The sequence below is a fragment of the Hemicordylus capensis genome, chromosome 7 (assembly GCF_027244095.1).
Source record: "Hemicordylus capensis ecotype Gifberg chromosome 7, rHemCap1.1.pri, whole genome shotgun sequence".
Lineage (NCBI taxonomy): Eukaryota > Metazoa > Chordata > Lepidosauria > Squamata > Cordylidae > Hemicordylus > Hemicordylus capensis.
In genome coordinates this window covers 13656786-13679409 of record NC_069663.1, presented here as the reverse complement: position 1 = coordinate 13679409, position 22624 = coordinate 13656786, and the positions used below count along the sequence as shown (strand labels likewise).

At 49.0% G+C, this 22624-nt stretch overlaps 2 protein-coding genes across 3 annotated transcripts in view; one reads left to right on the top strand and one right to left on the bottom strand.

The window, feature by feature from the left end:
• The window catches only part of CATSPER4 (cation channel sperm associated 4), a 34423-nt gene extending 33139 nt beyond the window's left edge, over nucleotides 1–1284 (bottom strand). The window contains exon 1 of one of the 2 annotated variants that reach the window (XM_053266807.1): nucleotides 1188–1284. In XM_053266807.1, the coding sequence (XP_053122782.1) occupies nucleotides 1188–1229 (42 nt within the window). In that variant the 5' untranslated portion in view covers nucleotides 1230–1284. Of the gene's footprint in view, nucleotides 1–1066 lie in introns of both variants that reach the window. The other variant, XM_053266808.1, reaches the window with a different exon arrangement.
• A 6136-nt stretch (nucleotides 1285–7420) lies between these two features.
• Nucleotides 7421–22624, top strand: part of E2F2 (E2F transcription factor 2) — a 52289-nt gene continuing 37085 nt past the window's right edge. Inside the window, exon 1 of the mRNA XM_053268730.1 lies at nucleotides 7421–8808. Coding sequence (XP_053124705.1) covers nucleotides 8521–8808 — 288 coding nt within the window. The 5' untranslated portion in view covers nucleotides 7421–8520. The remainder of the gene's footprint in view (nucleotides 8809–22624) is intronic.

Genomic DNA, 22624 nt, shown 5'->3' with positions numbered 1-22624 from the left:
CCAGGTGCCCCACTGACTGAGCAGGGATAGGGCCTATTTTATGGGCACTCTCCTTGATCAAAATTGTGTGTCCCCTGACAGGGGGAAAGAGCCATAAGTAACGAATAGTTGCATCCATTAATGTTTTTAATAATTTTAATGTCATAATGCACTGAAAATTGACCTCGGTCCCTGCATGCCAAGTCGTGGTTGGTTCTGGCCCACTGGGGCATTTGAGTTGCGTGCCCCTGCCTTAGAGGGAACACTGAATGGGACTTAAGCCTCATTCAGACGTTATGAATCACCCCACTGTAGCCGTGTACAGCAGGGCAAAGGGACAGGAAGTCCCACCCAGGGGCGTAACTACAATAGGGCAAGGGGAGACAGTTGTCTTGGGGGCCCCCCCAAGGCAAGTCACATGACTGACTCCCCCAGCCACGCACCCGCCCGGGCTTCCTTCAGTTGTATTGATCCTCCAAGACTGATGTGAGTGTTAAGACCTGGAGCTACCAGAACAGCATGTCTTTCTCTAGTACCATTCAACGACTTGCATCATCCACAATTTACAAAACCTTTTAAAAAATAATTTAGGATGACGTGTGTGTGTGTATGTGTGTGTGTGTATATATATATATATATATATATATATATCCTATGTGCCGTGTGTGTGTGTATGAATTTTACTATGCTTTTTGTTACCACTGTTCAGCCTCATTTAAGATTTCTTTACTTCATGAGCTGAGCTTCAGTGAGGGGCGGGGGCATTTTAAAATCTTATCTCTGGGCCCACTCCAACCTTGCTACGCCCCTGGTCCCACCCCATCATGTCAATGAGCAGCACACCTGCCATTCATGCTTGCAGTAGGGCGTAGAGGGAAGAGCCAAAAGTGTGATGGTTGCATCCAGTGCCCGCCATCTCTTCCATGAAGCACCTGCCATCACACTTTCGGCTCTTCCCTCTTCAGACATGCCCTGCTGTAAGCCTGATTGACACAGTAGGGGCGGTACTTCCTCTTCCTTCACCCCACAGTCACGGCTACAATGGGGCAATTTTATAATGTCTGGATGAGGTTTTAGTCATGATTACCTTACTCTAGGTGCTGTGGCACATCTGTATTAAGGTGGAAGAAAGGGAGAGGAGGCAGCCAAGTGCCTGCTGCTCATCCCAGGAAGAAGAGGGCCCAGCCCACCAAGCCCCATGATCTCACCATGGTGGTGTTACGAGTCGCGTCCATGGCACCAGTGAGCATTCTGCAACCTATGAAGATGGAGCTCCTTCCTGTTCTGTGACATCCTCATTCTCACCTTATAGAACCTCCGGTGAGCATGACATCACAGAGTCCGTGGCACTCTCCTCCTAGGGCAGGGGTGAGCAAATGTGACCCTCCAGCTGTTGCTGAACTAAATTATGGCTGGGGGTGATGGGAGCTGTAGTAGTTCAACATCAGCTGGAGGGCCAAGTTTGCCAACTTCTGTGCTAGGGTATAGCAAGCAGACAATATAGCTGGCCGCTTTTTGGAAAGACTCTTGAGACACATTGAGGTCATTCACACAATCGAAAACTGTGTTCTATGCAGGTTTGGGAACAGTGTGAGCGCCAGTTTTTGGTTGTGTGGAAGCAAAGTAGGAGGAAAACCTGGGTAGAAGTTATCGTACATAGCTTTTCCTCCTACCTTACTTCCACACTACCGAAAATTGGGAGCACACACAGCTCCTAAACCTGAGTAGAACACAGTTTTTGAATGTGTGAATGACCTCATTGGTGCTAGAGAAATCACCCAAGCTTTTTAACCAGAATTGTGGCTTTAAACTGTTTTAAAGTTTTAATTTGTTTTATGCTTGTTGTACAAATATATTAAATAAATAATTATAAATAAGTAAAATATACGATTGTATGGGGATTGTATGCTTGTTGTAAACCGAGCCTAGCAAATGGCAGATCATAGCAGGAATCCCACACACTGGGGCAGTTCAGTTGATCCTAAGCAGGGTAAGAGGAACTCCCAGCTAGGGTAGGAGAGCCATAAACACTCGTGGTTGATGGTTGATCTTTGTTTGCAAAGATCTGGGAGGCGGCAGCAAGAGAGATCCTGTGGAAACGGGATGCTGGGTAGGACAGACACAGCCAGCCCACATTTGGTCCCCAGCATTTTATCGAAGGTGAATGAATTGTCCCCTTTGCTAAGCAAGGTCTGGCCTGGTTTGCATTTGGATGGGTGATTACAGGTGAGCGCTGTCTGCTCTAAGATAGTCCCCTTAGGGGATGGGGCCCTAGCTCAGTGGGAGAGCATCTGCTTCGCATGCAGAAGCTCCCAGGTTCAATCCCTGGTATCTACAGGTAGGGCTGGGAAAGATTCACAGAAACACAGAAAGCTGCCTTATACTGAGTCAGACTATTGGTTCATCTCGCTCAGCTTTGTCTACACTGACTGGTAGTGGTTTCTTCAAGGTTTCAGGCAGGAGCCTCTTCCAGCCCTACTTGGAGATGCTGCCAAGGATTGAACCTGTGACATTCTTCATGTAGGTATGCCGATGCTCTTCCACTGAGCTATGACCACATCCCCTAAGAGATCTTACAACACTCACATGTAGTCTCCCATCCAAATGCAAACCAAGGTGGACTCTGCTTAGCAAAGGGGACAATTCATGCTTGCTACCACAAGGCCAGCTCTCCTCCCCAGGAGAGCCTATGCTAGTCACTGTAGACAATACTGAGTTAGATGGACCAATGGGCTGACTCAGTAGAAGGCTACTATCAATGTTCCACCTTGATGAAGGTCTTTAAGACATTTGTGTGCATTTCTTGGATCTGCACTTCCAGCTGTCCACCACCAAGGGGCGACAGGAGACAATTGATAACAGTTGCATAATTATTGCAACCAGTAGAGGGCAGTGATGTCATTTTAGTTCGCAAATGCTAAGTGCCATTAAAAAGCCGAACTAAATTGTTCAGTGTTCTTACATTAGACTTTTTTTTTTTTTCCAGTAGGGAAAGGGGTCAGCTTTGGGTGAGCCAATGGAGAAGTTTCATTGGATCTTAATAAGTCATTTTACTGTCTTTTCCATTTTGAGTGAAAATGTTTAGCAGTTACCTAGACTAGCCACTTGTGCTTGCGGTAATGAGACTGTGATATAATGTGTAAATACAGAAATACAAGCAGAGTTCTCAATGCTCTCCTGATGGAAGTTCTCACATTACCTCCATGCGAAGCTACTTTGGTCAGGCCATTGGTCTTGTGTTCTTTGACACAAGATATTAAAGAAAAGCCATCTTTCTGATTTCATAAAAAGGTGTACTAATTAGTAGATTAGTACACAATCAATTATTTTCTCTTTAAGAAAGATCTAGGAATACAGTATTGAGTTGAGTAGCCACATAGGAAGCTGCCTTATACCGAGTCAGACCCTTGGTCCATCTGGCTCAGTATTGTCTCCACAGACTGGCAGCAGCTTCTCCAAGGATGCAGGCAGGAGTCTCTCTCAGGCTTGTCTTGGAGATGCCAAGGAGGGAACTAGGAACTTCCTGCACACAAGCATGCAGATGCTCTTCCCAGAACCGTCCCATCCCCTAAGGAGAATATCTTATAGTGCTGACACCTGTAGTCTCCCATTCAAATACAAACCATGGTGGACCCTGCTTAACAAAGGAGACAATTCATGCTTGCTGCAATTCATGCTTGCCACCACAAGACCATATACTACTAGCCACCTAATGGCACAGCGGGGAAATGACTTGATTACCAACCCAGAGGTTGCTGGTTCGAATCCCTGCTGGTATGTTTCCCAGACTATGGGAAACACCTATATTGGGCAGCAGTGATATAGGAAGACGCTGAAAGGCATCATCTCATACTGCGCGGGTGATGACAATGATAAAACCCTCCTGTATTCTACCAAAGACAACCACAGGGCTCTGTGGTCGCCAGGAGTCAAGACCGACTCAACGGCACTGCTGCTACTACTACTACCACAAGACCAGCTCTGTTGTTTTCATTGAATTAGCAAAACCTCATACACATTTCCTTTAGCAAAAGGAGGAGAGGCTACTGGTATCAGTAAGGCTGGAGTTTTCTCTCTCTAATTTCATGCTGTATGACATAAAATACATATACATTGGAAACGTATGACATTTCTAATTTCAAGACCTATACTTGTTGCTAAGAAGGAGTCTTATATTTTTGGATATAAATAACAGAATTTAGGAGACATACCAGTGGACATGGTTCTGGATGAATCTGGATTATTAATTTCTCTTATCTTTTATCCTCAGGTTATATTCTGATGACTTCAGTGATTGGCTGGCAGCAGCTCACCACACCTTTCTCGGCACCTGCTAATTTGGGATTCTTTCAGCCAGGGATTGAATTTGCATGCCTTCTGCATGCAAAGTGTGTGTGTTCTGCCACTGAGCTGTGCCCCACACACCCCACTCAGTTGCTCATCATGGGAACCAATTGTGGCGTGCCGCCTCTTTAAGAAGCAAGCCAGAAGACTTCAGGATGAGATAGGCCACGTGAGAACACCAGAGGTAAGAGTTTCCATTTTGCAGTAGAGGTTTGTGTGATAGGAGTGGTTGAGCCTGCATGATCTTCTCGGGGAGATGAATAGTACAGATTAATCAATAACCAGAGACAGACCTCAGATAAATTGGACTTACCAATCTAAGGGTTTCTTACCAATCTTACCAATCTAAGGGTTTCAGCTAGGGCCAAACCAACTTGGGTGCCAGCATTCAAACTGGCTTGGTGGGGTGGGGAGCGGCTCCCTTAAAAAGCAGGTAAACAGCTCCTTGTCTGCTTTTAAAGGGAACTGGAACATAGGAACATAGGAAACTGCCATATACTGAGTCAGACCATTGGTCTATCTAGCTCAGTATTTTTCTTCACAGACTGGCAGAGGTTTTAGGCAGGAATCTCTCTCAGCCCTATCTTGGAGAAGCCAGGGAGGGAACGTGGAACCTTCTGCTCTTCCCAGAGCGGCTCCATCCCGAGGGGAATATCTTGCAGGGCTCACACAGCAAGTCTCCCATTCAGAGGCAACCAGGGCGGACTCTGCTTAGCTATGGGGACAATTCATGCTTGCTACCACAAGACCTGCTCCCCACTCTGCTGAGCCAGTTTGAATGCCAGTGCCCCAGCCGGTTCGGCGCTTCCCAGACAAGGCGCCGAACTGGATTTGGGCACATCCCTAGCAGGCAGGGCCAGTGAGAGTGGGTGGGCCTGTGTTCACCCAGGCAGCAGGGCCAGTGAGGGCGGTGGGAAAGTGGCGGGGTGGGGACGAGCAGGTAAGGAGCCCCTTGCCTGCTTTTTTAAGGGAACCCCACCCCACTGGCAGCTGCACGAACAGCTCGCGCACATCCCTCGTTTCAGCCCTTGGCTTTTCCTAGTGAGACTAGTGTGGATTAACGTTTGTATCTAATGAGACGTTATCAACAACAGTGATTGGGATTGTTTTTTGCTTGGTTAATTATACTGTACTCTTGTGGTTTGTCGCCATTACTGGTCATAGACCAAAACAAACTCTGCGTTCATTCATTTTTCCGCTTCTTGGGTGGCGCCTGCAGAGCTAGGCAGGATCCTTCCCCTTCTGCCCCTCTCTGGCACCGGTGGTGATGGCACCACACCTGCCTGCCTGGGCAAGTGCCTACGGCTTCTTGGAGTATGTAGCCGCTGGCCATCTCTAGTTAAAAAGACTAGCGATATGGTGTCTGGGGGCCTGGCTGGCTTCCAAAAAGAAAGATCAGGAGGTCTCAAGCAACTGCTGATGATTACCTTTAAAGCCCTCAATGGCTTAGGACCGGATTACCTGGGAGAGCACCTTCTCCAGTACTATGATCCCCACCGCACATTAAGGTCATCAGGAAAGTTTTGCCTCTGGCTGCTGCCAGCTCACCTGGTGCGACTCAGGATCGGGCCTTCTCTGTAGCTTCTCCCTGTGGATATTTGAGGCTTAAGAGCTTGAGCAGCCTTTAAAAGATCCCCCCAAATCATATCTTTTTTTCCCTGGCCTTGAGTGATTGTTGAAATGGTTTTAAACTGCAAAAAAACATCTAGGAGTGCACAAACATCTGAAAATTCATACAACATAATGTCAGAATATGGCAGGGATGTAGCTATAATTGAGCAGATGGGTTCAAAGGACCCGGGCCCTCTAGCTCCTGAGGGCCCCCTTTCTATGTTCTTCATTATATCCCCCAGTCCAAGAGGTCACAAGAGAGGGGGGGGAGGGTGGCCTCTCCCGCTCTCCTCTAGCTATGCCCCTGAAATAGGGCTCTATTTCAGTAAAAATTAATTGGCAGTCGATCTAGGACAGGCAAAACAATGCATAATTAATGTTAGTGATCACCACTGGCACTGATGACTTAAAGAGGAATTAGACACAGGAGAGTCTCTCTATGGCTATTGGCTGAGATGCCTAACTGGAACCTCCATGTTCAGAGGCAGAGTACCTGTGTGCCAGTTGCTGGGAGGCAAACAGCAGGGAGGGGCCCTTTTGGAGGCATCTGGCTAGCCACTATGAGGAGGAGGATGCTGGACTGCAACAAAGGATAACAAGGGAGGGTCTGACTGGTAGATCACGTAGGGAGTTCCATGATGAAGGTGGGATTTGGGGCCACAATGGAGGAAACGTGTAGGAGAAGAATGGTCTTGTGGGAGCAAGCATGAATTGTCCCCTTTGCTAAGCAGGGGTCTGCCCTGCTTTGCTTTTGAATGGGATATTACTTGTGTGAGCTTACCCCTTATTAGGGGACGGAGCCGCTCTGGGGAGAGCATCTGTACACTTGCATGCAAAGGCTCCAAGTTCCCTCCCTGGCAGCATCTCCAGATAGGGCTGAGAGAGACTCCTGTCTGTGAAAAGCCACTGCCAAGTCTGTGTAGACAATCCTGAGCTAGATGGGCCAATGGTCTGACTCGGCAGAAGGCAACTCCCTCTATGTCCCTAGGAAAGAACAATGAAGTCCCTCCACACCGCCAGCTCCAGGCTCGTGCGTGCTTGCCATATCCCCACTCAGCTGTCTTTGTTCAGCATCCGCAGGGGCGGCCGAGCATGCGTCTCTGGCTGCTCCGATCGCTCGCTTAAATGGGCTCGAGGCGTGGAGCGCACAAGAACCCTTCCCAAAAAACGCGCAAGATGCACGGTGCGCAAAGTGACACCGATGCATTCCGTGCGCCCTCGTTCTCCAGCTCCGACTGACTCCCAGGCGAGGGTAGCCAAGGGTGCCCAAGCAAGCGTCCCACTGGTCGCTTTAAGTGCGAGCACCATCAAGGCGTGCAGCAGACCATCCCAAGGTCAATATTTGCATAGCCGCGCCCCCGCCCTGTGCTGGGAGGAGGCTGGAGACGCTGGGAGCCCATTGAAGCAGCAGGTCGAGCGCCCGCCTTCCAGCGCTTCCCCTTTAAGAAGAGAACCTCCGGTCTTGCCTGTCTCCCAGCAAAATGCATCAAATCCGGTGGGCGGGGAACGGTTGGTGTTGCGCGGGCCAATCAGGACGCGGGGTTTTCCGCGGGAAATCCGAATTTCGCGGCACGTAGTTTGGCGCTTAAAAAAAAAAAAGCGAGAGAAGGAGGAACGGAAAGAGAAAGGGCTGGGGCAGCCATCGGGTCCTCTCAATCCGGATCCATCCTCGCTCTGGCCGGCTCTGGCAGCGCCCGGGAACCTTGCAGCAGCCCAGCCGGGAGCCTCGCGAAGCACCAGGCGCTGGCATTGCCAGCTGAAGAGCTCCATGGGAGGCGCCAGGGCCCCGCCAGGATCCAGGGCCCGGACTGGGTGCGCAATCCCTCCTGGACGGCTCCTCTGAAGCCCTCCACCCCGGCGACCTAGACGCAAGGAGCCGGAGTGGGCTCCGCAGCGGATCTTTCGTGTGCCGTCCTGCAAGCGCACCCGGCTTTTGTCTGCAAGTCTCTCCGGCTGCAGTTTTTCCAGCCACAAAAGCGGCTGCCTTGCTGGGGGAGGGGATGTGCTGCCAAGCCGATCTGCAACCTTGCTGCCAAACTCTCGCATAGTCTTCTCTCCCCGCCCCCCTAGAAAGGCTTAAAAAATATACCAAAAAAAGGACAGTTGCGAAGTTTGTGTGTGTGTTTTTGTTTTGGAGCTGATTCTGCAAACACGCACCATCATGCATATTTTTCCTTTGAAAGACTGTAGCTGAGGGTCACTCACTGGCTGGCCGGGGAAACAAAACAGGCTGGCCCTTCTCTGTCTCCCTTGCTCAGAAAAGAAAAGCAAAAAAATTGTCTGTGGAAAGCTGCTTTTGAGGACAAGAGAGAAGGGATTCCGTGAGCGAGACCTCCCATCGCCCAGGCCCAAGCTGCAGCGTTGCCTCGCTTGTTTTTAAAAGATAAACTAGGGTTTTATTATTATTATTTTTTAAAAAAATGTTGCCCTGGGGCTGATCCCAGGGAGGATGCCCATGGCCGGTTGAAATGGCTAAGAGCAGCTTTGCCCACCGACCTCTCTGGGGCCTGGCACATCCCTTGATTTCCAAGCTGTTCCTCCTCTGAGATCGGGGCGCCTTCTGAGCTTCCGAAGAAGGGCTTGGCCATGCTGAGAATCCCCAAAGGAGGGCCTTCGGCCCCTGGGCGAGGGGGTCCCTCTCTGGCGCCGCCGCCACCGCAGCAGAAGAAAGTGGCGCCTCTGCTCAGCTCGGCAGAGCTGGTGGCCTCCAACCTCGGCAGCCCTCAGATGCGGGTGCTCCCGGCCACCTACTTCACTCAGGTGTACCCTCAGACTGCGGTGGTAGCCCCACTGCCTAGGGGCAGTTGCCTCTATGCCACCCCCCATGGACCTGAAATCAAAACCATGAGATCGGCCTCCACAGGAAAGCTACCGGTAACTCTCTTTCCCTCTCCCTTCCTCCCCCGCCCCTTCTCCTGACACCACTGTTGCTCCTTTGCACCTCTCTTTCTTTGTGGGCTGGGTTTGGGTGGCCCTGGGTTGGAGCTGGCTCTGGAGATCATCCAGCATGTGTGGGTGTGACCGGCCTCCTGGCAGAGGGCTCCAAAGTTAGGGTTCCCTTCTGGAAGCTGGATGGGGCGCTGGGTGCTGATGCTGTGAGTGGGGAGGGGAGGCAGGGAGGGAGGGGAGAGAGGTGAATCCCAGCAGAGTGGCTCATGCATTTCTCAACTTCCCTGTACTTTACCCGGCAAAGCTGGTATCTGCTTCCCCTTTTGGTGATTGCAGAAATAATTACTGTACCTCCTCAGAAACATCATCTTCTGTAAAATTAAAAGGCCAGAGAAGAGTTTTCACTCTAGATGTGAAAGGAAAGCATGTCCACATCACAAAATTCCTGGCCTGTGTTGCATTTCATTTTTGATGCATTTTTGTCGTCTGTCAGTTTGAATCTGCCTCTCTTCCCATATAGGTCTTAGTTTGATCAGAAGCAGCCTCTCCTTCCTCTGAAAGTTCTGACTTGGGTTGGTAGTGCCTTATCTGGTTCAGGAGCCTTCTCTGCCTGCGTCAAAGAACCACACCTAGGCTGATGTCTCTTCTGGTGGAGGAATATGTTTGTTTAAATGTGATTACGAGGGTGCTCTAAAATGCAGGAATTCTGTGCTGGTGTGGTTAAAGGGAGGTTTGGTAAGGAAAAAGCTGAAGACGCCTATCAGGTTAATTTCTATGGTTGGGTTTCCCACGTACACATGAGAAGGGTTGGTTTTGCAGCACAAGCCTATGGATATTTACTCAGAAGAAAGACCCACTGGTTCTCATGGGACTCAGAGGTAAACATGCATAGGATTGCAGCCTCTGAGAGCTTGAAGAAGGACAGAGGCCCACCTTCAGAGGCAAGCATTCCCTGGGTTTCTGCATCAGTCACTGTGCCTCCTGATAGGAAGGAGGCATGTTGATAGATAGCTGTGACTCATGCAGAGATCAGCAGGCAGCCTCCTTTGAGAGCAGGTAGTTCTGCAGCCTCTGTATTGGGAGCGACTAAATGTGTACCTGATGCGATACTCGGTGGAAGCTGACTGGGAGGAGGTGAAGCAAATTCAAGACTTGGGCAGAGACATGACAAGCAGACTCTTTGGTAGATGAGCACTTTGGACTTCCAGGTGTGTTCTAATAATGAAACAAGAGGTATTCCTTGCAGCACACTGCTGTACTTTGGCTCGCAGATTGGGAATGGCTGTTCTTCCATGGTGAGGACATCCCAAAGCAACGGTTCCTGCTGTATAAGTGTTTCTGTGATTAGTGTCGCAGAATGACCCTCTTGTGAGAGGAGCCCTGCTGAGTTGGGCCAAAGGTCCATTTAGTCCAGCATCGTCTTTCCTGCAGTGGTCAAACTGATGCTTCTGGGAAGCCCACCCATGTGCCCTCTGCTTCCCAGCAACTGGTATTCAGAAGCATGCCTCTGGACTTGGAGGTTCCACATAGGCGTAATTACCAGGAGCTAATAGGAATGCAGGAAGCTGCCTTATACCGAGTCAGACTGTTTGTCTACCTACCTCAGTATTGTCTACACTGACTGGCAGCAGCTTCTTGGTCTTGGGGCTAAGATCAAAAGAGTGTGTGTGTGTGTGTGTGTGCAGAGACTGGCAGCAGCTCCCCAAGGTAACAAGCAGGAGTTTCTCCCAGCCCTACTTGGAGATGCATCCAGGGACTGAACCTGGGATCTTCTGCATGTAAAGCAGATGCTCTACCTGCATGTAAAGCAGATGGCCCCATCCCCTAAGGGGAATCTCTTACTGTGCTCACATGTAGTCTCCCATCCAAATGCAAACTAATGCAGACCCTGTTTATCAGTGAGGACAATTCATGTTTGCTAGCCCAAGACCAGCTTTCCTCCCCTAATGATAGCGGCCACTGGCTCAGGGAGCCTCCACCCAGAAAGACTGGTCCTCTGAGCCCCGAGGAAGCTGCCTTATACTGAGTTAGACCATTGGTCCATCTAGCTCAGTATTGCCTACACTGACTAGCAGCAGCTCTCCCAGGTTTCAGGCAGGAGTCTCTCCCAACCAGACCTGGAGATAGCAGGGATTGAACCTGGGGCCTTCTACAGGCAAAGCAGATGCTCTATTACTGAGCTACGTCCCTGTCTCCTAAGGGGAATATCTTGCAGCTCAGCTCTCACCCCAGTTACCCATCCAAATGCAAACCAGGACAGACTCAACTCAGCAAAGGGGACAATTCATGCTTACAACCACAAGAACACCTAATGGCGCAGCGGGGAAATGGCTTGACTACCAGGCCAGAGGTTGCCAGTTCGAATCTCTGTTGGTATTTTCCCCAGACTATGGGAAACATCTATATCGGGCAGCAGTGATATGGGAAGATGCTGAAAGGCATCATCTCATACTGTGTAGGAGAAGGCAATGGTAAAACCCTCCTGTATTCTACCAAAGACAACCATAGGGCTCTGTGGTCGCCAGGAGTTGACCCTGTCTCGTCACCTTTGCCACAAGACCAGCTCTCCTCCCCAAGAGAAGCCCTCTGTTTCCCAGCAACTGGTACTGAGAGGCATACCTTTGAGCTTGGAAGTTCCACATGGCCATAATTACCAGTAGCCATTGATAGCCCTCTCCTCCATTAATCTGTGTGGTCTCCTTTTAAAGTCACCTAAACTAGTGGCCATTGCCACATTCCCTGGATTATGTGTTGTGAGATTCATTTAGAAAACACAAGGTTATAGTTCTATTCCCTCATGGAACTCAAGGCAGTTGACATCTCAGAGATGGTCTCCCATCCAGGTACTGACCGGACCCAGCCCTGCTTGGCTTCAGCAAGGTGGCTGAATTGTTTGCTTTGCGACCACTCCCCTTCCATATTGACCTGGTCCAGATACCATGGCCGGACCACAATCTGGCTTCCAGGGTCATGCTTCCTTGGGTCCCTCGTTTCTTGCTGCGTTAACTGCAGTAAGCATTGATGATCATTAGGGCTATTCACATGACTGTTAATGGGATAGGACCAGAGTTCCCAACTCCCATGAGATGTAGTTCTTCGACATTTGGAGGACCACAGCTTGGGAACCTCTGAGAGAGGACAAGCATCTGACCCAGCTTTGGGAGCTATCAGTGCTCCCAATTTTCGGTTGTGTGTGAGTGAAAACCTAAGGAGGAGAAATGGTCTTGTGGTAGCAAGCATGCATTGTCCCCTTTGCTAAGCAGAGTCCACCCTAGTTCATATTTGAATGGGAGACTACATGTGAGCATTTTAAGGTATTCCCCTTAGGGATGGGACTGCTCTGGGAAGAGCATCTGCAGACTATCATGCATGCAGAAGGTTCCAAGTTCCCTCCCTGGCAGCATCTCCAAGATAGGGCTGGGAGAGATTCCTGCCTGCAAGCTAGGAGAAGCCGCTGCTAGTCTGGATAGACAATACTGAGCTACATGGACCAACCGTCTGACTCGGTAGAAGGCAGTTTCCTAGTTTTTAAGAGGCTGTGTGCTCACCCTCCATAGTGTGTTGTCAGAGGATCATGCAGAAGGAAAGCCAAATATAGCTGATGTAAGTTGTGCAGGATCGTGCAGGCAAGCCCTAAGAACAGAGAGTGTGATGAAGGTGAGCAAATTACACTCCCAAGAAAAAGGTCCGCCCAAACCAAACTCCTGGCCGGAGTCGGGTAGCTTCAAGTCCAAGCATCCCAAGTGCGGACTGTATCTACCCTGACCTTGCGCATCGTATGGGATGGATTGCTGCCCCATATGATGGCAAAGAGGGGACCATGTAGAAATTGCCGTGGCTCTGATTTAATCAATACAGCAGCTGATAGGAACTGTGATCCTCTGTCATCGGTTGGGGTTACTGTCACTCCTGAGGACGTGATCAATGAGTGTGAGGGGGGAAATACTGCAGATGTCACTTGGAGAGTGGCAATAGCTCAGTGGCTCATCTGCTTTAAATGCAAAAGGTTCTGGGTTCGATCCCTGGCAGCATATCAAGGAAGGGCTGGGGAAGAGTCCTTTCTAAAACCCTGGAGAGCAGTGTTCCCTCTATCAGAAATTCCCAGATGTGGTTGACTACAACTCCCATAATCCCCAGCCAAAGGCCATTGCAGCTGGGGATGCTGGGAGCTGTAGTCAATTATTATTATTATTATACATTTATATTCTGCTCTTCCTCCAAGGAGCCCAGAGCGGTGTACTACATACTTGAGTTTCTCTTTCACAACAACCCTGTGAAGTAGGTTAGGCTGAGAGAGAAGTGACTGGCCCAAAGTTACCCCAGCTAGTTTCATGGCTGAATGGGGATTTGAACTCGGGTCTCCCCAGTCCTAGTCCTATCCTTGCTGGAGAGCTGCTGCCAGTCAGTGTAGGTAATACTGGGCTACATGGACCATCGGTCCGTCTCAGTGTTCCCTCTAACAGGAATTCCCAGATGTTGTTGACTACAACTCCCAGAATCCCCAAGCAAAAACCATTGCAGCTGGGGATTCTGGGAGTTGTAGTCAACAACGTCTGGGAATCCCTGTTAGAGGGAACACTGGTCTGACTCTACAGGCCTTGACAAATTTCTTTTAGATCTAGGAGCCAGATGACCAACACTTGCCAAAATTACTGGAGAAAGTGACAGACATTGTGGAGAGGGAGGGCAAATCGGTTTCTCTCTATCCCCTGTGCAAGTAACCTGCTTGGACCGGAAATTTGCCTGGGACAAATAAAGATGTGAAATTACCTCCGAATAGCCTAGTCTAGCTACGACATTACATTTCTAGGCACTGTGGCTCTTTGGTCCCTGGGCTTTGTCAAGCCTTTTGTATAAGGCAGCTTTCTGCATTCCTAACAGTGGTGGTACTTAGATGGACAATAGAACTAGAAGGAAATTTAGGGCCGACAAAAGGAAGTACTTTTTCACACAACGCATAATCAGCCTATGGAATTCTCTGCCACAAGATGTGGTGGCAGCCAACGGCCTGGATGGCTTTAAGAGGGGTTTAGATAAGTTTATGTAGGACAAGTCTATCAATGGCTACTAGCCTGAAAGCTATTGGCCACCTCATATGCCTCTAAATACCAGCTGCAGGAGAGCAACAGCAGGAGAGGGAGCATGCCTGTGGGCTTCCCAGAGGTATCTGGTGGGCCTGATCCAGCAGGGCTTTTCTTATGTAAGGAGTTTGTGGCTTAGTTCCCATGACCATAAACTGGGTAGGAGACAAGCCCTACCCAGTTTCGGGACTTCCATTTTGCAACGGTGTGTTAGATAAAGACCAAGTCGGAGGCAGGGAGCTTGATCCATCTGTCAAGTCCTGCTTGGTAGGAGGAAGGTGCCCTACCCAGATTCTGCCCTCAGCTGGACAGGGCAGGCAGGGAAATGATCCTACCCAGTAGGGGCTTGACAGATGATCAAGCTGTCTGCCGTAGACCTTGTCTTTCTCAAACACAGGATCGCAAAATGGAAGTCCCAAAACTGGGTAGGGCTGGTCTCCTACCCAGTTCATAGCTATGTGAACGGCCCTTGTATGTTTTCAGTATCAGGGCTTATGCATATCCTGCAGATATTTATATACTGTATTGCTTTTCGACGTTTCCAAAGCAGTTGGAAAATTCCCAGGGTTTATGGGAGTTGTAGTCATCAACATCTGGGAACCCCTCTTAGAGGCAACAATGCTGTCCTCCCCAGCTCTTCCTCCTACCTTGATTCCACACAGTCACTTATCCTACCTAGTAGTTTGCTCCCACACAACCAAAAATGGGGAGCACACATAGCTCCCAAACCTGGGGAAGACACTTGTCCTACCCAGTTTTCAGTTGTGTGCCTGACCTCTTTGTCTCTAGGGAAGCTCTGTGCTGCATGCTTAGGGGCAGCTTCTATTCCTTCCCAGGGAAGCCGCTAAGTAACAAATTGCACCTCTGCCCAGTGGCATGTCTCTAGATCAGGATAGGCAGCTGTGACTCTACGGCTGTTGTTGAACTACAACTCCCATCATCCCCAGCCACAATGTGGCTGGCAAGCCGAGGTGGCCTATCCCTGCTCTAAATGCTCTTCTCTATGCCGTCACGCTTTCCCCCACCCCTAGCTGCAGCCTTTCTGGGTAGGCCCTGTGGAGTGCCTGCTAAAGAACCTGGCCAGCTCTAGCAGAAAAGCCTGGCAGTGCCCTCCTCCACCCCCCACTTCTGGGAACACATCCAGATCTCCCTGTTACCCTCTGTCCTCCCAAGGGTTGAATCAACTCTCGAGTTTCTGTATCTTCCCTCATGTGGGTTGACGCCTCTGAACAGGTGTGGACTTTGCTATGAACACCCCCTGGGTGTGTGTGTGGCCCTTCTTTCCCTTTCTCTTTCCCATTCTTGGACTTTCTGCTCTGGCTGAGTAGCCAGGCCCCACAGAGGTCCAACGGGAAGGTTTTCCAGAAAAAATAACTTGAGCAGTTTTCTCCTCATTTGCATAACATTTGCACAGGGAACATATCAAAGTTTGCTATGCAGATTCTCCCTGTGCCCCAAAAAGATTGTGATCTGATTTGGCTTGCTACTTACAGTGATGTGGGGTAGAAAAATTTCCACCACACCTCATTGTTTAGGTCTAATGTGGGTGGAATGCCAGTTTCTCTCCACAGTTCCTCACTTTTGCCCTCATACCATCTCCTGCTTTCTCTTCCTTGCTGTGCATCTTGGTCTTAAATTGGATGCTGAGATCTCCTTCTGGAAGGAAAAACTGTCAACAGGGCTGCAGAAATCTTCTGGTCTACTAGTGCCTATGATGAATCAGCCAGAGAAAGAGGAGAAGAGAATGTGCCTGTGTGCTCCCCCTCACTCAAGGCACAAGGAAAGGAAGGGTAGGAAGAAAGCTGGCCTTGTAGTAGCAAGCATGAATCTGGGTCTGTCCTGGATTCTGCCCAGGGTCTGCCCTGGTTTGCATTTGAATGGGATATTGCATGTATGAGCACTGTAAGATATTCTCCTTAAGGGATGGGGCCATAGCTCAGCAGTAGATCATCTGCATGCAGAAGGTTCCAAGTTTCCTCCCTGACATCCTCTCCAAGATAGGGCTGAGAGAGGTTCCTTCCTGCAGTCTTGGAGGAGTGGCTGCCCGTCTGTGCAGATGATACTGAGCTAGATGGACCCATGGTCTGACTTGGTAGAAGGCAGCTTTCCCCTTCCTTCCTTATTTGGAATATGGGAGCACCAGAGGTTAGCAGATGGTCACGTGGCACACAGTGGAAGCAGGCATGCCACCAGGCAGGAGGAGGAGGCAGCAACAATTAGGGGTAGAAAGCTGGGTTTTTGGTAGTGAGCATGAATTGTTCCACAGTGAGGAAATGACTTGACTAGCGAGCCAGAAGCTGCCAGTTCGAATTCCCGCTGGTATGTTTCCCAGACCATGGGACACACCTATATCGGGCAGCAGCTGTATAGGAAGATGCTGAAAGGCACCATCTCATACTGCCTGGGAGGAGGCAATGGGAAACCCCTCCTCTGTTCTACCAAAGACAACCACAGGGCTCTGTGGTCACCAGGAGTCGACACCGACTCAACGGCACACTTTATCTTTACCCCTATGGGAATCCAAGGGTTAGGTTCCAACACATTAAAAAGGGCTTTAAAAGGGGTGTGTGTGTAGAAATAAGAAAAATAATGTTTGTTTGTTTTTTGCTCTCTAGGTCTCCAGCAATGGGCACCTCCCACACAACCGCTCTGATATTTTTTTGGTGTGAAAAATTGTGGGGAAAACGTGGTGTGTGTGTGTGTTTAAGAGCCACACCATGTATGTAATTTCCAGGTCATTTCTGACCACTCAAAATATTACCTATTTTTAATACCATGTGAATTTTGTCTATTTTTAATACCCTGTATAAAGAAACTGGGTCTTTAAGACCTGCCCACAGATACCCGAAACCACGTTTGTTGAAACTATGGATAACAAGGGCCACCTGTACTTCCTCCAGTCTGTCCTGAATCTCCCAACATTTAGATTCAACAGTTGACCCCAAGATCTAATATTATGAGGGAGGGAGGGAGAAGTTCTCCTGATTCACTTGATCCACACAGTGCATGATTTTATACACCTCTGTCATGTCCGCCCTTACCGGCTTTCTTTCCGAGCTAAAAGAAAGAACTCCAGGAATGGTTTGGCGCTATATATTAATTTGGTTATTCTCTGCCCTTTTGGGAGACTTGTAGCATTTCAGCATACCCCCAACCTTGTGCTGAATGCAGTTAGTTGGTCTTCTGAGAAGATGTGGTTTGAACAACCAGTTTTCTTCTTGCAGGGCTTATTTCTGTGCATTAAGTGGTTGTTTCCATTAACATTGTTTCTTCCTGGGTGCTTCCTAAAAAGAAACACTTTGTATCACTTTAGGATGAAATTGGCAAGAACCAAAGCAATTTAGGGAAAGACTTAAAGCTATTCAGAAGATAGGTGGACCATCACACAGGTTGTCTGCCAACCAAACAGAAGTAGACAGGCTTCCTAGACTGAGCTTGCTTATTGTCAATTGACTTCTGTATGCTTGCTTTGCTTCTGAGTTTGAAGCCTTGTGCAAGTAAAACTTCTGAAGTTGGATTTAGACCCTTCTATGCTGCAACTTGTAGGAGCATAGGAAGTTACCATATACCAAGTTAGACTCTTGGTCCCTCTAGTTTTGTCCTCAGTATTGTCTACTCTACACTGAGTCCCTCAGTATTGTCTACTCTACACTGACTGGCAGCATCTCTCCACGGTTTCAGATAGGAGCCTTTCCCAGCCCTACTTGGAGATGCTGCCTGGGATTGAATCGGGGAGCTTCTGCATGCCAAGCTATACATCCCTGTGGCCCCATCCTAGGGCAGTGGTGGTGTGGCTGAGGATGCTGGGAGTTGTTCAGCAACATCTGGCGGAACCCTGGTTGGGGACCACTGCGCTCGGGGAATATCTTGTAGCTTACAGTGTTCTCATACAGTCATCCATCCAAATGAATGCCAAGGAAAACCCCGCTTAGCAAAGGGAACAGTTCAGGCTTGCTTTCAAACAGGCTTAATCCTCATATATTGTGGAGGAGCAAGGTCAGAACATACGGATAGTTTGGAGGAGGAGAGCTGGTCTTGTGGCAGCAAGCATGAATTGTCCCCTTTGCTAAGCAGAGCCTGCTTTGGTTTGCATTTGGATGGGCGACTTCATGTGAGCTCTGTAAGATATTCCCTTTAAGGGATGGGGCCGTAGCTCAGTGGAAGAGCATTACGGTCCCAGGATCATTCCTTGGCGGCATCTCTAGGTGGAGCTGTGAAAGACTCCTGCCTGAAACCTTAGAGAACTGCTGCCAGTCAGTGTAGGCAGTACTGAAGCTAGATGGACCAATGGTCTGACTCAGTACAAGGCAGTTTCCTGTGTTCCTAAAACTCTCATCCAGAGTGCAAAGATGCTGCCTTTTGACTTTGATCAAAAAGGAAATTACAGAATAAAATGCAAAAGACCCCAAACATGCTGTCGTGCTGTAGCTTTGAACTTCAGAACTGCTCTCTGATAGGAAGGAAGTCAGCTGAGCAGGCAGGCTGCTGTGCTGCTGAAACTGACCATTAGGGGAGACATCAGGGGCTTCAGTGCTTTGACTGTAATGTAGGTTCTGGCACACCGCAGAGGTCTGGGGCACCCCAAAGCAGTCAAATACTGTGTGAGTGAGTGTTAAAAAAACAACCCCAAAATCTTCTGGCTTCAATGTGTCGGGGCCTGGTTTTGGGATAGGATTTGCAATACAGACTCTTAGGAATATAGGAAGCTGCCATATACTGAGTCAGACCATTGTTCCATCCAGCTCAGTACTGTCTACACAGACTGGCAGTGGCTCTCCCAAGATTACAGAAAGGAGTCTCTCTCAGCCTTATCTTGGAGAAGCCAGTGAGGGAACTTGGGACCTTCTGCATGCAAGCATGCAGGTGCTCTTCCCAGAGTGGCCCCATCCCCTAGGGGGAATATCTTATAGTGCTCACATGTAGTCTCCCATTCGAATGCAAACCAGGGCAGACCCTGCTTAGCAATGGGGACAATCCTTGCCTGCTACCACCAGACCAGCTCTCCACCCATTGTCGTCAGGAACATGGGGAGCTGTCTTGTACCGAGTCAGACCATCTAGTTCAAGATTATCTTCACTGACTGGCAGCAACTTCTCCAAGGTTTCAGGCAGGAGTCTTTTCCAGGCCTACCTGAAGATGCTGGCAGGGATTGAACCTGGGACCTTCTGCATGCAAAGCAGGTGCTCTACTACTGAGCTGCAGTCTCATCCCAGCACAGCCAAGAGTACACTCTACCTTTGCTGCTGGAGCCTGTAAAGGCATTTCCCCTCCTCAGTGAGGCTGCTGGGACCTTTGACCTCAGTTAACCAGCTGGGGCTCTTTACTTTTCCATGCAGCTCACTGCAAGGTATGACTTCTGGAGTCCTAGAGGTAATTGGCTCTGCCCCCTAAGCCCTCTGGTACCTGGCTCCAGTTGTGGGATCTTGGGGTTCTAGGAAAAGCCAAAGCAGACCCCACAAGCTTGAAGCCTGCCTACCCCGGCTGTCATGTAGCCTTCAGCATTGCATTCAGGGAGGAGACCTGGTCTTGCGGTAGCAAGCATGCACTGTCCCCTCTGCTAAGCAGGGTTTCACTTGGTTTGCACTTGGGTGGCTGACTACATGCAAGTGCTGTCTGCTGTGAGATATTCCCCTTAGGGGGACGGACCATCGCTCAGTGGTAGACCATCTGCATGCGAAAGGTTCCAAGTTCCCTCCCTGGCTTCTCCAAGATAGGGCTGAGAGGGATTCCTGCCTGCAACTTTGGAAAAGCTGCTGCCAGTCTGTGAAGACAATACTGAGCTAGATAGACCAACGGTCTGACTCAGTATATGGCAGCTTCCTATGTTCCTGTATCCCAGGTTCAATCCCTGGCAGCCTCTCCAGGTATGGCTGGGAGAGACTCCTGCCTGAAACCTTGGAGAAGCCACTGCTGGTCAGTGTGCACGATACTGAGCTAGATGGATGAATGGTCTGGCTCTAGAGAAGGCAACTTCCTCTGTTCATATTAAGGGTGAGCAAGGCCTCAGTTTGTCTCCCCTGCTTTGCAGATATGTGCTCAAGGATCCTTTCAGTGGCCCTGACAGGCTAGAAGTAGGCAGGAGTGCCACTATAATCTGGCAAGATTTCTTGGCTTCTTCATTGCTGCACTTTGGTTCTGTTTCATTCTTTCCAGGCTGCCCTTGGAGGTGGTGATTCAGAAGACTGGCAGTGCAGAGTTCGTACAGGAAACTGTCTGGTCAGCATTTGAAGTGCAAGTCACTTAACTTTAATTGCACAAAGCTGGTGGCAGGATGCATGTGGTTTGGAGGGTGGCAAGCCAACTTCTGGGCTTTCTTCTCATGGCGGCTGCTCGCTCCAGCCCATAATAGACTGTTCTGCTGATCTGCAGGATGGCTGTACAAGCACAAATTCTGATACCTGGCATAGAACATTGGTATCCTGTGAATCTTGGCTTTCCATTTAATCACAAAACAAAACTAAAAATAAAGTTCCTTGTCCTTATGTTTAGGGGTGGGGTACCTTGGCCCTCCAGCTGTTTTTGAACTACAACTCCCACCATCCCCAGCCACAATAATTGTGGCTGGGGATGATGGGAGTTGTAGTTCAACAACAGCTGGAGGGCCAAGGTTCCCCGCCCCTGGTTTAAGAGGATAGCTTGGAAAATTCATGAGTTGAATGCACGGACCCCTTTCCTGGGGTAAAAGTCTGATGTTTCAGTACCATACATAATTTGTTTTTTGGTAGCTCCCCCTCATCAATCTACATCCTCTTTAGCCTTCCTAGTCTTTCCAAAGATCTAAAGGTGTGTTTTTTAAAAAACCAATTGAAGCAGTATAAATTATTTCAGAGAAGCAAACACACCCACATCTGTTAAACTTGGCCTCTGCATTTTCCCTCTCTTTGTATTTGCCACCTCCAGCCTCAGAGACAAGATGCCTCTGAGCATCTTGCAGGGGAGCAACAGCAGGAGAGAGGGCATTCCTTGCGGGATGGGTCCTCTATGGACCTGCGTGCTTGCATACGAAAGGTTCTAAGTTCCTTCCCCGGCATCTCTAAGATAGGGCTGAGAGAGACCCCTGTCTGCGTTCTTGGAGAAGCCACTGCCAGTCTGTATAGACAATACTGAGCTAGATGGACCAGTGGTCTGACTTAGTATAAGTCAGCTTCCTATGTTCCTCTTGCCTGTGGGCTTCCCAAAGCCATCTGGTGGGCCACTGTGGGTAACAGAATGCTAGCCTAGATAGGCCTTGCGCCTGATCTAGCAATCATGGAGGACAGGTCTATCTGTGGCTACTGGTCTGAGGGCTATAGCCACCTCCCAGCCTTGGAGGCAAGATGCCTCTAAATATCAGCTGCAGGGGAGTAGCAGTAGGAGAGAGGGTGTGCCCTCAGCTCTTGCCTGTGGACTTCCCAGCAGGATTTGGTAGGCCACTGTGTGAAGCAGGATGCTGGGCTAGATGGGCCTTGGACCTGATCCAGCAGAGATATTCTTATGTTCTCTTTCTGTTCGTTAAAGAGAAGCCCATTTACCTTCCCCCTTTACAATGTCCATCACTAAGTCCAGTAATTTTGTAAAGTGTTCAGTGTCTGACTCCCAAATCTTTGGACTGGCTTCTAGATCCCAAGAAAACTCACCAAGTCTTATGCTAATGAGAACCTGCTGCTTTCTCTCATGAGTTAGCAGCTCCCAGTTCCCATTCAGCCCAAGATATGTAATACTGGTAATGCCAAGCCACAGTTTGGCAGTCGTTGGACATGCACGAGATGACATGCTCAGTTTTCTGATGTGGCACCACACAGCCATGCCCTATCTGACTTGGCAAGGCTTTTTTCTCCAAGATTCTTTGAGAGAGGAGTTTGTGGATGAGGCAGGTGCATCCAAGTGGGATTGGATAAATGGGGCAGGAATGTTGAGGGGTGTGAGGAGAAACATTCAAGTCCTCACAAAGCAGAGCATGCTCTGGTGGTAAAGAAGTTTAGCCCAAGAGATTATCTGAAGACAGTAGGTCAAGTTCAAAAAACAAAATTTATTAAGAAACTAAAACAGCACATACTGAGAGAGAGAGAACAACATATCCAAACACGCACTAGCCTACAGGAACAACAACTTAACAATTTTAACTGACTCTAAGACAGACTTATTAACATCTCTTCATGCCAATAGTGGCCACAAAAAGTTACTGCAATGCTAAGAGTCAGACTTTAGAATTCTAATAGGGAAAAGGCACCTAAAGACTCTGGAAGCCAGTATTTTCTCTATCTTTGCAGCATGCCTCTACTGTGATTGGTTCCTGACACTGATGCTGGCTTTGGTATCTTAGTTCCTTAGCCAGCTGGGTTGGTTGGAACCATCTGGGGGAACAAATGCTCATTGTGACTTTTGACAAGGTCTACATCCCTAGAGATGGAAAACAGGTGATAGCATTGCAAGGCTTTCAGTGAGTTCTCGTGCTTTTATTGTCCTGAGCATCAGGCCTGCAGTGGCCAAATTTGCAATGGTGTTTTAAAAACTTTTAAGAGTTTTAAAAACACAAAAGCTACTATAAAATCTTATTGATGTTGTCGGAGGAATGAAAATGAAAATTGGCAGACGTGTCCTCCAAAGATTACTCCATGGACAAAGTTTGACAATTTATTCATTGTTATCCTAACCCTGACCCCTAACTCTGCCCTGTGCAGAAATGAGTGTAATTTTGCCCTACTCATTTGGGGGTAGGGATAAAGAAAGGGTGATAATAT